The sequence below is a fragment of the Ailuropoda melanoleuca genome, chromosome 3 (genome assembly GCF_002007445.2).
Source record: "Ailuropoda melanoleuca isolate Jingjing chromosome 3, ASM200744v2, whole genome shotgun sequence".
Taxonomy (NCBI): Eukaryota; Metazoa; Chordata; class Mammalia; order Carnivora; family Ursidae; genus Ailuropoda; species Ailuropoda melanoleuca.
Genome location: NC_048220.1, coordinates 98,402,449 through 98,418,184, shown reverse-complemented (window position 1 = coordinate 98,418,184; position 15,736 = coordinate 98,402,449). Strand labels below are relative to the sequence as shown.

Below are 15,736 nucleotides of genomic sequence, written 5' to 3'. Positions count from 1 at the left end.
TTTCCTTGGCTGTGCAGAAGCTCTTTATCCTGATAAAGTCCCATAAGTTCATTTTATCTTTTATTTCTCTTGCCTTTGGAGATGTGTCGTGAAAAAGGTTGCTCTGGCCGATGTCATAGAAGTTGTTGCCTATGTTCTCCTCTAGAATTTTGATGGATTCCTGTCTCACATTGAGGTCTTTCATCCATTTGGAGTTTATTTTTGTGTATGGTGTGAGAGAGTGGTCAAGTTTCATTCTTTTGCATGTAGCTGTCCAATTTTCCCAGCACCATTTATTGAAGAGACTGTCTTTTTTCCACCGGATGTTTTTTCCTGCTTTATCAAAGATTAGTTGCCCAAAGAGCCGAGGGTCCATTTCTGGGTTCTCTATTCTGTTCCATTGGTCGATGTGTCTGTTTTTGTGCCAGTACCATGCTGTCTTTGTGATCACAGCTTTGTAGTACAGCTCGAAATCCGGCATTGTGATGCCCCCAGCTTTGTTTTTCCTTTTCAACAGTTCCTTGGAGATTCGGGGCCTTTTCTGGTTCCATACAAATTTAAGGACTATTTGTTCCAGTTCTTTGAAAAATGTCCTCGGTATTTTGATCGGGATAGCATTGAAAGTGTAGATTGCTCTGGGTAGTATGGACATTTTAACTATGTTAATTCTTCCAATCCATGAGCATGGAATATTTTTCCATCTTTTTATGTCTTCCTCAATATCTTTCAAAAGTGATCTATAGTTTCTAGCATATAGGTCCTTTACGTCTCTGGTTAAGTTAATTCCAAGGTAACGCATGGTTTTTGGTGTTATTGTAAATGGGATGGATTCCCTAATTTCTCTTTCTTCAGTCTCGTTATTCGTGTATAGAAATGCAACTGATTTCTGGGCATTGATTTTGTATCCTGCCACCTTACTGAATTGTTCTATAACTTCTAATAGTTTGGGAGTGGATTCCTTTGGGTTTTCCATATAGAGTATCATGTCATCTGCAAAGAGAGACAGTTTGACTTCTTCTTTGCCGATTTGGATACCTTTGATCCCTTTTTGTCTTCTGATTGCTGTTGCAAGGACTTCTAGTACTATGTTGAATAATAGTGGCGAGAGTGGGCATCCTTGTCGTGTTCCTGATCTTAAGGGAAAGGCTTCCAGCTTTTCCCCATTGAGAATAATGCTTGCAGTAGGCTTTTCATAGATGGCTTTTATGAGATTGAGAAATGTACCCTCTATTCCTACACTCTGAAGGGTTTTAATCAGGAAAGGATGCTGTATTTTGTCAAATGCTTTTTCTGCATCAATTGAGAGGATCATATGGTTCTTGAGTCTTTTCTTGTTGATATGATGTATCACATTGATTGATTTGCGAGTGTTGAACCATGCTTGCATCCCAGGTATGAATCCCACTTGGTCATGATGGATAATCCTTTTAATGTACTGTTGGATTCTATTAGCAAGGATCTTGTTGAGGATTTTGGCATCCATATTCATTAGAGAAATCGGTCTGTAATTCTCCTTTTTGAGGGGGTCTTTGCCTGGTTTGGGGATCAAGGTAATATTAGCCTCATAGAATGAGTTTGGTAGCTTTCCTTCTGTTTCTATTTTTTGAAATAGCTTTAGGAGAATAGGTATTATTTCTTCTTTGAATGTTTGGTAGAATTCCCCAGGAAAACCGTCTGGGCCTGGAGTTTTATTATTTGGAAGGTTGTTTATCACTGACTCAATTTCTTCATAGTTAATTGGCCTATTTAAGAAATCTATTTCTTCCTGTTTCAGTCTTGGTAGTTTATAGGTTTCCAGGAAGGCCTCCATCTCTTCCAGATTGTTTAGTTTTTTGGCATATAGCTGTTGATAAAAGTTTCTAATAATCCTTGCAATTTCAATGGTGCTGGTCGTGACCTCTCCCTTTTCAGTCATAATTTTAATAATCTCAGTCCTTTCTCTTTGTTTTTGGACAAGTTTTGCCAGTGGTCTATCAATTTTATGGATTCTCTCAAAGAACCAGCTTCTAGTCCTGTTGATCTGCTCTACTGTGGTTCTGGTCTCTAATTCATTGATTTCTGCTCTAATCTTGGTCAACTCCTTCCTTGTCAGTGGGTTAGGCCTGTCCCTCTGTTGCTGTTCCAGTTTCTTGAGGTGAGAATATAGAAACTGCATTTTAGATTTTTCTATTCTTTTGAGTGAGGCTTGGATGGCTATGTATTTCCCCCTTAGGACTGCCTTTGCAGTATCCCATAGGTTTTGGACCGTTGTGTATTCATTCTCGTTGGTCTCCATAAATTGTTTAATTTGTTTTTTGATTTCCTGGTTTATCGAGTCATTCTTGAGCAGGATGGTTCTTAGCCTCCAAGTGTTTGAGTTTCTTCCAGGTTTTTCCTTGTGGTTGAGTTCCAATTTCAGAGCGTTGTGGTCTGAGAATATGCAGGGGATAATTTCAATCTTTTGGTATTGGCTGAGACCTGTTTTGTGTCCCAGAGCATGATCTATTCTTGAGAATGTTCCATGGGCATTTGAATAGAATGAGTATTCTTTGGTTCTGGGGTGTAGTGTTCTATATATATCTATGAGGTCCAACTCGTCGAGTATGGCATTCAAAGCCTTTGATTCTTTGCTTAGTTTTTGCCAGGGTGTTCTGTCTATTTCTGATAGTGGGGTGTTGAGGTCCCCTACTATTACTGTGTTCTTATCTATATGTCTCTTTATTTTGGTTAAGAGTTGGCTTGTGTATCTTGCTGCTCCCCTGTTGGGGGCATATATATTAATAATTGTCATATCCACTTGTTGAATACTTCCTTTAAGAATAATATAGTGCCCTTCTGTATCTCTCTCTATGGCCTCTAGTTTAAAATCCAGTCTATCTGATATGAGAATTGCTACTCCAGCTTTCTTTTGAGGTCCATTTGCGTGGAAGATGGTACTCCATCCCCTTACTCTAAGTCTGAATGCATCTTTGGGTTCAAAATGAGTCTCTTGTAGACAGCAAATGGATGGGTCATGTCTTTTTATCCAATCTGCAACCCTGTGGCGTTTTATGGGAGAGTTTAAGCCATTTAGATTGATAGAGATTATTGACAGATATGATTTTAATGATGCCATTTCTCTTTAAAGTCTTTGTATCGGTTGTGACTTGCTGCTCTGTATCACTCTTGGGGCCTTTTTACCTTTATAGAGCCCCCCTTAATATCTCCTGTAGGGCTGGTTTCGTGGTTACGAAATTGGTTAATGATTGGCGATTTTGGAACGTCTTTATTTCTCCATCAATTCTGAATGACAGCTTTGCTGGATAAAGGATCCTTGGCTGCATGTTTTTCTCTGAAAGAGCTTTAAAAATGCCCCCCCAAGCCTTTCTCTCATTCCAGGTCTCTGTAGACAGGTCTGACGTAATCCTGATACCTTTGCCTTGGTACGTGAGAAATTTCTTTGCCCTGGCCGCTTTCAATACTGTATCCTTGGATCTAATATTTGCGAATTGCACTATGACATGCCGTGGCGTAGGTTTGTCCTGGTTGAGCTTGGATGGGGTCCTCTCTGCCTCTTGGACACGAATGCTTGTTTCCCTTGCTAGATTAGGGAAGTTTTCAGCTACAATTTGTTCAAATATCTCTTCTAGACCTCTGTTTTTCTCCACCCCTTCAGGGATGCCGATGATTCTGACATTGGATCGTTTCATAGAGTCAGTAATCTCCCGTAATCTACATTCGTGGGCGTGGATTTTTTTAAGACCAGCTTCTATTTTCGTTTTTTCTTCTACTAACCCATCCTCCAATTCGCTAACGCGTTCCTCTGCCTCGGTGACCCTGGCCGTCAGAGCCTCTAGTTTTGACTGTATTTGGCCCACTGAGTTTTTAATTTCTGTCAGATTCGCTCTCATTTCTGCCCTTAGGGATTCTATATTCTCAGCAACGCTTTCTCTGATGCTTTTTTCAAGTTTACTCATCATCTTGACCATTGTTGCTCTGAATTCCATTTCTGATAATTGGGATACATCCATATGTATTAATTCTGTGGCCGAGGCCAATTCTGTGGCAGAGGCCACAGACTCATTATCTTTTCTTTGCTGGGGGGGACTTCTCCTTCTCGTCATTCTGATGAAGAGAGATTGCAGGGTTGTCCAGAGCCCAAGTGTTGACTGGGACCCAGGCCGTGCGCCCTTGTTTTATAGAGATCTTAGGGATGTGGGCTTCTTCCTTAAAGAGTTTATTTATTTATTTGAGAGAGAGAGAGACAGTCAGCAAGAAAGGGAACCCAAGCAGAGGAGTGGGAGAGGAAGAAGCAGGTTCCCGGTGGAGAAGCCCGATGAAGGACTCCTTACGGAGCGTTGTGATCACACCCTAATCCGAAGACAGGTGCTTGGTGACTGCGCCACTCAGGCGCTCCGGGTTGTGGGCTTCTTGATTTTTCAGCCTGCCTTCTGGGGGAGGGGCCTGCCTGCCGGTACTCAGAAAACCCTGTTTGGGTAGAGTCTCTGTGTCCCTTGCGAGGGGGGATGGGGATGGGCACCCTGTGAGCCGGTATTTCCGGGCTTTTGTTCTCTGGCGGCTTTCCCTGGCGGTTTGCTATGCCTCTTCTGAGAGAGCAGCAGCGGCTGAAATTCAGCCTCTGTCTCAGAACAGAGGGATCGCGGATCGTTCTCCACTGATGTTCTGGCCACTTTAACTCTGTTTCTGTTGGTGCTGCTCAACCCTGCAGCATCCCGGGCTGTGCGCCCCACACCCGGCGTCCCAGCCCTCACTTCCAGGGCCGGCACGTCTCTGTCCTTTGTGTTTCCAACCCCGCCAGCCGCCAGCCGCCCCGCGCGGGCTCCCGGAGCTCCCCGTCTCAGTCTGGTGTCTCACGGGTGCTGACCGCGAGTCCGCCTGCTCCCCCGTGCAGGTGGCCCTCCAGCCGCCAGCCGCCCCGCGGACGCTCCCGGAGCTCCCGGTCTCAGCCTCGATCCAGTGAGCACACCGGAGCTCCGGAGCTCCGTGAGATGCTTGGTGGTGCACGCTCCCGGCTCACGGACTCAGTCTGCCGTTTCCAGAGTGCGGGTCCGCGGTCCGCCCGCTCCCCGGTGCAGGTGGCCCGCCAGCCGCCCTGCGCGCGCGCTCCTGGAGCTCGCGTTCTAAGTCTGTTGTCTCGCGGGTGCCGTCCGCGAGTCCGCCTGCTCCCCCGTGCAGGTGGCCCGCCAACCGCCAGCCGTCCCGCGTGCGCTCCCGGAGCTCCCTTCTCAGCCTGCTGTCTCAAGCGTGCGGGTCCGCGGTCTGTCCGCTCCCCCTTGCAGGTGGCTACCGCTTCCCGGCGCCCTGACACGGCGGCTCCCTCCCCCTTCTGTTTAGCTTCCGATATCTGTGCGCGGTTTCACGGCTCCCCGCTTCGTACCTCGATACTCAGCGCTGGAGATGTTCATTTGTAGAGATCCAGATGTATCTTCCTGCGTCTCAGGCTGATTCCCTGGATGTTCCTGCTGGTCTGGTACCTATCCAGCTCAACTCAGGGGACCGGCTGAAAAAGGGGTCCCCTACTCCTCCGCCATCTTAACCTCCTCCTATCAAAAATCTTAACAATATAGAGGTGCCTGGGTGGCTCAGCTGGTTGAGCATCCAACTGTTGTTCTCAGCTCATGGTCATGAGTTTAAGCCCTGTGTTAGGCTCCCCACGAGGCGTGGAGCCACAGTGTCATTCCTCAGGTCCCAAGGTCCCTAGCTGGTCTGCCTTCTTCTCTGAACCTTTCAGTCTCCTTTGTATTTTACATATAACGTGTAAGAGTTTCAGCTGCACTTAGTAGGAGGAATAGGGAGAAATGAGTCCACTCCATTTTGACCTCGTTAAGATTCTTTGGAGAGGGAGAGGCGCCTTCACACTAGTGATGAGTACGATGCAGTCTTCTTTCTTCAGATTCCTTTGGGAAACTCCTCCTCAATTCTGTTAGTGTTGGGGCTGCCAATGATATGGGTAGGCACACAGGACCGTCGGTGTGCTGGGTGGTGATGGCCAAAGTACGGATGTGGTTAATGGAACTTGCGAGACCGCGAGCGGCTGGAGTCACACTACCCGATTCTTGATTTTGACTCAGGTCATGATTTTAAGATCACGGGATCGAGCCTGGTTTCAGGCTCCATGCTCAGCATGGAGTCTGCTTAAGAATCTCTCCTTCCCTCTTCCTCTGCCCCTCCCCTCACTCACGCTCTCTTTCTCTCTAAATAAATAAAATCTTTAAAAAAATTAACACATTTGGAATTTATTTTAGAATAAGGTAAGAAGTAATGATCTAAGTTTGTTTTTCCAGATGTTTAGTCAGTTGTCTCAAAACTAGAGATTAGAATCATCCAATTCTTTTCTCATTACTTTGAAATGCCACTCTAATATACTTTTACATTTTTTGTATATTTGTGTCCACATCAGAACTTGCTATTCTTTTTTTTTTTTAAGATTTTGTTTATATATTTGAGAGACAGAGAGAGCACGAGCAGAAAGAGGGGCTGCAGGAGAGGGAGAGGGAGAAGCAGACTCCCTGCCGAGCAGGGAGCCTGACATGGGGCTCAATTCTAGACTCTAAGATCATGACCTGAGCCAAAGCCAGATGCTCAACCAACTGAGCCACCCAAACACCCCCTTGCTATTTTTTTTCAATGATCTACTCTGATGACAGTACCACATTGTCCCATTTTACTGACAAGCCTCCACAGATCCCTTTAGAATTTCTTGAAAATTCTTGAACATGTGATCTACCAGATTAACTTAATAATCATTTAGTCAAATTCTCTTGGTGAGAATTCTTGCCAATGAAAAGCAAAGCAATACTTTGAGATTTTAGTTTTGTGTTCAGTCTATATTACTATTAAAAGAATACAAAAATGGCATCCATTTTTACACAAAGCTGAACATTTATTAACAATCTACCATGATCTAACATGTATTTTCTCCCACAAAGTATTAATTTTAGCCTTTAAAGAACTGTTATCTAAATAATGTGCAAAATATTCATGAAGGCATAAAAGGAGGAAAACCCATAATACTAAAAACAAACAACAACAACAAAACCAGGAAGAGAAGGCACCAAGTGAGTTATGAGAAAATTTTAAAGGACAGAGAATGAAGAGATAGGAGGCAACTAACTTAGCCAAGCCACTACTCTTTCCCTCACCCTGGAATGAAGACCAAATTTGCTCTCTGGAGAGAGTGACACAGGCTCCTGGACACCACAGTAGAGGTGAGACGCCCAAATGAAAAGAGTCTGCACCAACCACTGCATCCAAGCACTGCTGCCATGGTTACTGTCACCCATTCTAGTCACTGACAACGGCCTCCCCTACAGGGGACAGAAAGATAACTCTCTGGGGAAAATGACCAAGTCCAAGTGAAAAGACATACAAATACTCAAAACCAGCCAATCCCACTTGAACATCAACTGTGAAACATACCAGCTGGTACACTCTAAAAGAGATTCCAATCAACAACTTAGCTTACTTTAATACAAATGATCCGTCAAGGATTCCCAGATATTTAAGTGAAACTTATGGTTTAATCAAATGAGGCCTAGGCATCAGTATTTACAAATCCCTGTTTAATACAACCAGGTGTTTCAAATCCAGGCTTGAGAAACACTACTATCCCATGACAGACAAAGACCAAAACAAACAGAAAAATGATCTCAGGGGAAATGGATAATTCAAGGAACAAAAGAAACCTTCAAAGAGATACATGATATATCTAAGAAATAAAAAAGACTGTCATAGTAAAAAGAAGTATTCAATGAAAACAAGTTCCTGGATATTAAAAATATAAAACAAGAAAGGTACAAAAGGGTTGGAAAATAAAGTTGGGAAATCTCAGCAAGTAAAACAAAAGAGAGAGAGAGAGAGGAAAAAAAAAGAAAACAGAAGGAAGTTAGGGGGTCAATGTAGGAGGAACATTATTCGGTTAACAGGATTTCCAGAGAAGGACAAAAGGGAAAATAGCAGGGAAGATATTATCGTGACTAGAAAGGAGAAAGGCCTCTGGGGAATTGATACAGGAGTGTGGAGAGGAGTGGTGCAGGAGAGAGCCAATTTTCATCATAAAATTGTGGTATGTCCTGACTTTTAAAAATAAGTGCATTTCTTTGATTAAAAAACTAGCAAAAACTCTAAAAGAAAGTACGTGGAGGAAATGCTTTAATACTAGGAATGATTAGGAATTTTCATTCTGGCATATCTTACTTCTGTCACTGTACTCATAGCTGTGATATTTAAATTTCCTTGTTCAGCATGATGTAAACTTCCTCAACACTCCGAAAATTCCCCTAAGTCTATGCCAGCACATTCAGTGCTCAACTCTGGGGTTACAGGCTTCATTTATCTTCTTTCATAGAAGAATATGACTCATAGGCTATCATTCTCTTTAAGAGAAGACCACTTCTCCTATTTAGATGAAAAAAGGAGTGGAAATCTTTCCTGCAGCTCCAGAAGAACTAGAAGTTGTTTAAGTTGATGTGCCTATTCCAATTAGTAATTCTGAATAAATCAAAATCACAATAATCTCTGGATGTCAGGATTCCACTATTAGAAATAGCTCCAAGAAGTCTGCAACTCTAAGAAATGATGGCATATCAATATTACTCAGGTTTTCATTGAAAAGTTCTTTAATGAAATGGAAGAAATGAGCAGAAAGTACCTTCAAAATCCAAATTGGAAGAAAAGATAGTACTTAACAGTTTATGGATTTTATTTCCAATTAATTGAATATTAGTTGAGGAAACAATATTATAGCCACTGACAGGAAAATTTAAGGAATGTTTCTATACTATATTGTATCATCACAATAAAAAATAATACTTGACAAGCTTTGTAACCTAGCAAATATAAAAAAAAAAATAACCTAGCTGACATCTAAACAATGCAAGGGGGCTAGGGGTGCCAACACCATGCACAGTTGAAAATGCTTGGCTCCCCAAAAACTTAACAGCCTACTGTTGACTGGAATTCTTACCAATAACATAAACAGTCAATTAATACACATTTTGTATTTTATATGTAATACATACTGTATTCTTATAATAATGTAAGCTAGGGAAAAGAAAATTTTATTAATAAAATTATAAGGAAAAGCAAATACATTTACAGTACTGGATTGTTAAGTGGACCCACGCAGTTCAAACCCATGTTGTTAAAGGGTCAGCTGTATTTTCACTTGAATGTTACCACTATTGAATACACAAAATCCTAGGATGCAGTCATAAAGCAACATTATTTTTTTCTCCTATTGTCTTTTAAAATCCATTCTGTGAAGACTGGCATTCTCCTGCCCCTGAGACAAGTCCTGTAACTTTTCTACTCTAGCTTAGGTTACACAGTTTCAATTGAACAATAGCCAACACTATTTCATTAAGGCTTTTCCCTTACTCTAGCTCAGGCCTCCTACAGGACTACAGATTGAAAACCCACAATTGTGAGAGAGGTGGAAAAGTTATGGCAGGCTTCATCTTCTTTCTCTGACAGCACCATTGCCCTCTCTTCCTGACTTATCCAGGGTTGAAGTATGTAGGGAAGGAGAGAGGGGAAGTAGGAAATCCTTACTCGACTATGCTCCTAACAATGATAGGGTGTGGGTGCACCTGAAGCTGGAGCATAAAAAAATCCCCTTGGGGTGCCTGAGTGGCTTAGTCGGTTAAGCATCTGACTCTTGATTTCCACTCAGGTCATGATCTCAGGGTTGTGAGATCAAGCCCAGCACTGGGCTCTGCGCTGATGGTGGAGCCTGCTTAAGATTAAGATTCTCTCTCCCTCGGCCCCTCCACCCCCTTCCTATATGTAGCCCCCCCCCAATGTTTTTTTAATCTCATTGCTTTTCTCCTGTGCATTTTTATGGGTTCTTCTGAGATTGTTCCCAACACTGTGGCTCTCCCACCCTTAGTGCTTGTTATGTACCCTCCTCTGGCTGTTTTTGGTTCTTTGCTTAACTCCTGGAAATTCAATCCCCATTGGAGTCTTCTTATCCTTCTAAAGGCTCTCTTAGAAGGACCTAACAAAAAATCCCATAGACTCTTGGGGCCCTTATCTAGTTCACAGGCAACTAATACCCTTTGCCTACATAGATTAGAAGATACAAGAAAACTCCCCCAAGACATTTTCACTATGTCCATAGTCAGAAAACTCAACAGCCAGCCAGCCCACTGTTGGCCTTGATATCATATTAGAATTATAATACAAGCCACATTTGTAATTCTTAAACTTCTCCTAGGCTTTTAAAAAGTAAAATAGCAACAAAAAAAACCAGGTGGAATTAATTAACAGCATATTTTATTCAACCTAATATGCCCCCCAAATTATCATATAAACAACCTACATTAAAAAATTAACAAGACACTTTGCATCCTTTTTTGTGCTAAGTCTTAGAAATTGGGTGTTTTAGACTTACAGTATATCTTAATTTGGATTAGCCACATTTCAAGAGCTCAAAAGCTGCATGTGGCTAATTTTAGATGGTGCAGCTTGAGATTTCGCAGGAGCAGGTCAGACACCAGTTCACAGTACCCCCCAAGCCACAGAAGACATGTGACTCTCCAAATGGTCTACTGCTGAATTCTCCACATGTGAACGGTTGGGAGGGTATTTCAGAGAAAAGAGGTCTCTACAGAAATCCTCCTTAATCTCCAACATTCAACATTTTATCACTCCCTATATGGGTGAGTTTAAGAGTCACAAAATAGGTTTTCTCTCACTTCTTTTTTTGCAATTCTGTCACGATAGGTAGGGTCTAGTATGTCACTTAAGACTATATCTATACTGGTTTTTGGTCTTAGCCAACACTCCTATTTTTTAACATCCTGCTACCTAAATATTTCAATTGTGTCTCAAGTTCTTGAGGTTTCTGGCAATTTATTTTTGACTATAGTGATGGCTTTCAATAACAATAAATAACTTAAAAACATTACATATTTAATTTTAATCTTACAAAGTAAAAATTAGCTTTATTAACCTTCCAAATAGTTAAAATAGCATTAAAAAACACAAGCAACTATAGGCCATATATGATTTTAAGCATGTAAAGAAGATAGTAAGACTGGTTGGTCCCCACCTACACTTTTAATTCTTTCATAATATTTACCTATTAAGGCTGTGGTAAACCGATTCATGGAGAGAGGTTCTAAATACATTGGTCCTTCATAGGCCGACTCCAGTTCACTCCTGACATAGTCCCTAAGTAAGTAAAATGGTAAAAATGCATTAGATACATTCCAAGCACATACGGAGAAAAAAGCAGCTAAAGCACAGTATTCTTATAAGTAGTGTGCTATGTTAGTAACATCTGTCTCCACATGTATGCTAAGAAAAAGTTTAGGTATAAAGAATTAGGTAAGGATGGACTCCTTTCTTTCTTCTATGCACTGGATCAGAATTTACTGAAAGTGAATTTTACTGTGTAGAAAAGACAGCCAAAGCTCCACTTTATGAGATTTTCTTTCTTCCCAAGGCCTTATTAAAAACTATTCCCAGTAAAACAAAACAAAACAAAAAAAACCAGTTGAGAAGCCATCCCTCAACCCTACTACTTAACTGATAATACCCAATAATATTACATCAAATTTCCCCTCTTTTGGCTCTCTTCCACCATCCCGCCTACATTATTTTCCCCAAAGTTTTATCCCCAATTGCATTTAGTTACAGGTAAATCACAAACTAGTTAGAAAACTGGCTCACAGCAGAACAATCCTTAAAAACTATCACTTTTGACTCTATCAAGAATCTATAATTAGGGGCTCCTGGGTGGCACAGCGGTTAAGCGTCTGCCTTCGGCTCAGGGCGTGATCCCGGCGTTGTGGGATCAAGCACATCAGGCTCCTCCGCTATGAGCCTGCTTCTTCCTCCCACTCCCCCTGTTTGTGTTCCCTCTCTCGCTGGCTGTCTCTATCTCTGTCAAATAAATAAATAAAATCTTTTTTTAAAAAATCTATAATTAAGGTTATAATATGTAAGTAGGCTACAGATTTATTTTGAAACAAATTTTAAATCACATCAAATATTCCTTTTACAATTTAATTCATTTAACATGTGATTACTGGGAAATAACAAGATTTAAATAGGAAAGACCCTTTACACACTGAGAAAACAGAACTTTCAGTGCACATCCAGGAAGCACAGGAAGGGAAAATTTAACTTATTATCAATAAGCTAAGTAGTAACATTAGAAGACTATGGTCTTAAGTTCTTTCAATATCAGATAGGGAAACGTGTAAAAAAAAATTCTCCTTTTCTTCAATTATTGAATGCTTTATTCATTTTATTTAAAACAGTTTCAATGTGGCCAGTATTTCTGAACCCACGGCTGTATTTACTTTTTCCATGAAATTACTTCCTATTAGGCAATCAAGTTGAAATCCTTCAGTGTAGCAGCACAGCCAAATAAAAAAATGACCATTGCATAATCCACAAGGAAAGTACTGCCAAAAAAATCAAAATTAAAAACTAAAATATGTTTTATGAATGGAAGTAGTTTGGGGGGCAATTATAAAAATCAATAATGGACCTAGATTCATGGGTGATTTAGCAATTCTCCTCTATCATTCTATGATGACTATTTCTAGCAAATAATATGCTAATAGTCTTTTTACTGAAATTCTCAAGAAGAATGATTTTAATGCTGTGGTGGTCAGCCAGGGGTCCGTCAGGGTTGATCTGACGGACATTTTGCAATGTCTGGAGACATTTTAAGTTGTCATAATTTAGAAGGATTGGGGCTGCTACGAGCACCCAGATCAAGATGCTACCACAGCATCTAACAGTGCATAGGACAGTCCACACAACAAAGGACTACCCAATCTAGAGGTCAGTGGTTGAAACCCTGTGAGAGGCATAAATGCTACTACACATGCAAATTACGTGTACACATCTGATTACGACATTACTAGGTAACCATCAATGTAGAATTATCATATTTTATGAAGTTTTAGGACAGAAAACTGAAGAATTTAGAGAATTATAAAATTTAAAATAAAATACACATATAAATACCACTTAACATTTATGAAGTCTTTGAGAAAGAAATTTATATTTGAAAGAGCTCTAACCTGAGTACTAGGCTTCTAAAGACAAATAGTTTCTTTGTGGCCACAGCAGATCCCTCTCCAATAGGTCCAATTACAAAGAGGGAAAACCCACAAAGACAAAAGGCAGATTGATGCTTGCCAAGGGCTGGGGGTAGGAAAATGGAAAGGACACATAATGGGTACTGGGGTTTACCGTGGGGGTGATGAAAATGTTCTGGAATTAGATAATGGTGATGGTTGCACAACATTATGAATGTAATGTATGCCAATGAATTGTTCACTTTAAAGGTTAATTTTATGTGAATTCAATAAAAAGGGAATGGAGGTGCCCACCAGAGCACTACCCCCGGGAAGAGGCAAATGTTGCTCCCAAAGGGATCAGGCCCCAGGAGATCTGGCGGGGGGGGAATTGCAGAGTTGCGTTCCCTAAACATGCTTTCTCTCCCTTGTATGCTTTTGTCATCATATTACTGATGTTTTATATATAACTCAGCAAACACTATTCTAGAATTTCTCATTGTTGAAACATTTGTTAATTGTTTTGTATTATTTCCTAGCCTACTTCAGTTTATCTTCTTTTTTCACAGCTGCTTTCTTTTAAGAATTCTAACTTCAACATAACAAAATTTGTAAGGAAAATTAACGTTCTCTATACTTTTTCTTTTAACCTCAAAAAGAATTTACTGCATACACTGTTGCTAGCACACTGCTACACTCTAGGAGTACTACAGCAGACAAGAAGACACAATCCTGTTAGCATGGAGCTTAACAAACCAGGAGGAGAAACAAACACTAAACAAATTAATCTAAAATTAATTACAATTGTGATAAATGCTGTAAAAACAGAGAATTATTTTCTTTTTAGTTCTTTTTCAGTCTCCGTATTTCATGACTTTGTGATTTGACAAGATTACAGGACACTTAGGGAGATCTGTCTTCCAGAAGAATAATCAACATTTAGGCCCTAATGACAACACCCTGGTGTTAAACAGCTTCCTCCCACTATTTCTCTGTGCTGCTGCTCTCCTCTAGGACCCTAAGAATAGCTTTCCTCAATGCTGTAACGTCCCCCATTAATGTGCGACCTGAGACACCGAACCAATCATCCTATCACAGAAATTAAAACCTTCTCTAGGCACCTTAGACCCTTTCTTTCTCTTTTGCTCAACTCCTATCTATCAAGACAGTCCTTCAGAATCTTCCCCGTTTGGCTGACTCACCAGTAAGCCTCACCTCAGTAAAGACAGCCAGGCACAGAAAGCCTGTAGTCCCTCTTTGGGCCAGCAGCCGAGCTTGGCTTGCCAGAGCCAGGGCAGTGGCTTTGGGAGGGCTGAACTACTGGTCTAACCAAGTAGCCACTAATGAGCTGTCCCTTCTGACAGAAGAATCTGGACATTGCATCCCAAACTATACAGAAGAGCTGTAATAGGGATCGTTTGAACAAAGATCTCTATATCTAAGTTATGAACAACTTCATGGCATTCCATGCTGACAATGAAAACTTGATTACTCAAGTCTCTCAACAGAGTGGGTCATTCACAATGTAAATAAACAAGACAGTAAGCCAAATAAGAAGGATCCAGAGAAGGAACTGTGCAAAATTCCATGAGTCATTTTATGCCAAAAATTAATGTGATGCAAGAGCCATGAAATTCTAATTTTTAACAAAATTTAATAACTATTTCAAGACTAAATCAGATGAAATGTTCAAAAGCAGTGTTTGATTTTTCAATTTAGAAGATTTTTTAAAGCTCTTTTAATGCTTTTATTTATTTTTAATTTAGAAGATTTAAATAATAAAATGTGTTAAGCTGGTCAGAAGCAAGAATCCCTGCTGTCTACTTAACAATGAAAAAAATCCTTCCTTTCTTAAACTTTTTTCATTTGTGCAATTTGTGCAATACTAACGATCAACCCCTGAGCACTAATAAACTAATCACTTTGAAAATCTACTTCTCTAATCCCCTGTGCTAGCCTATTCTTGAGCGACTGAAACTGTCTGTGGGCATAAGAATGTGTGAGATATATGAAGAGGGCCTCAAGGATAGCTTGCAATTGAAAAATTCTTGCTGTAAGGAGAAGCATACAAGTTATAAAAAATAAATAACAAAATCTAGAAGCTTACCAATTCACCAACTGACCTTATAACAATCTCTTAAGCAACCTGAACAACCTAGAACAATTTGTACATTCTGGCCACTTAAAGCTTTCAAACTGTTAATTCCAAAGAAACCTAATCTACTTTTACAGGGAATAAAGTAGTGAGCTCTCAAATCTATCTCATGCAATATGTGCAAACAAAGGCACTGCTCAATTTAAGGGATCCCAGATACTGAGACGTTCTAACACCTGTTTTTGAGTACCTACTACACCCTAAACAATGTGCTGGTAATTGAATAGTTCACTTACCCAGGGTTTAATTATCTAAATCATCTCTGCTACCCTGCTTCTCTTAGCTTCTTTCTGACCCCCCTACTGAAATACTTAGTGTCTGTAGCTGATAATGTTCAAAAGAAGAAAATGTATCAAACACTGAAATGGGTCAATTTCATTCCTGTCAAAATTAAAAGTGGGGTATATGATAAAATTCATTTTAACAATTCCTTTATTTAACAGCAGTGGTTCTCAACTGAGGAAAATTTTGTTCCCCAGGAAAGCACATTTGGCAATTAGGGACACTGTGGTTTCATAACTGCTGGAGAGGGGGTGCTCTGTGATCTAGGGAGCAGAGGCACTAACATCCTATAATACACAAG

The 15,736-nt window shown here is 40.6% G+C and overlaps 1 protein-coding gene across 3 annotated transcripts in view; it reads right to left on the bottom strand.

The window, feature by feature from the left end:
• RNF145 (ring finger protein 145) overlaps positions 1-15,736 on the bottom strand; it is a 60,829-nt gene that overhangs the window by 24,243 nt on the left and 20,850 nt on the right. For all 3 annotated transcript variants that reach the window (XM_011219357.3, XM_011219365.1, XM_019794921.2), the window contains one exon: positions 11,042-11,133. In XM_011219357.3, the coding sequence (XP_011217659.1) occupies positions 11,042-11,133 (92 nt within the window). The remainder of the gene's footprint in view (positions 1-11,041; positions 11,134-15,736) is intronic.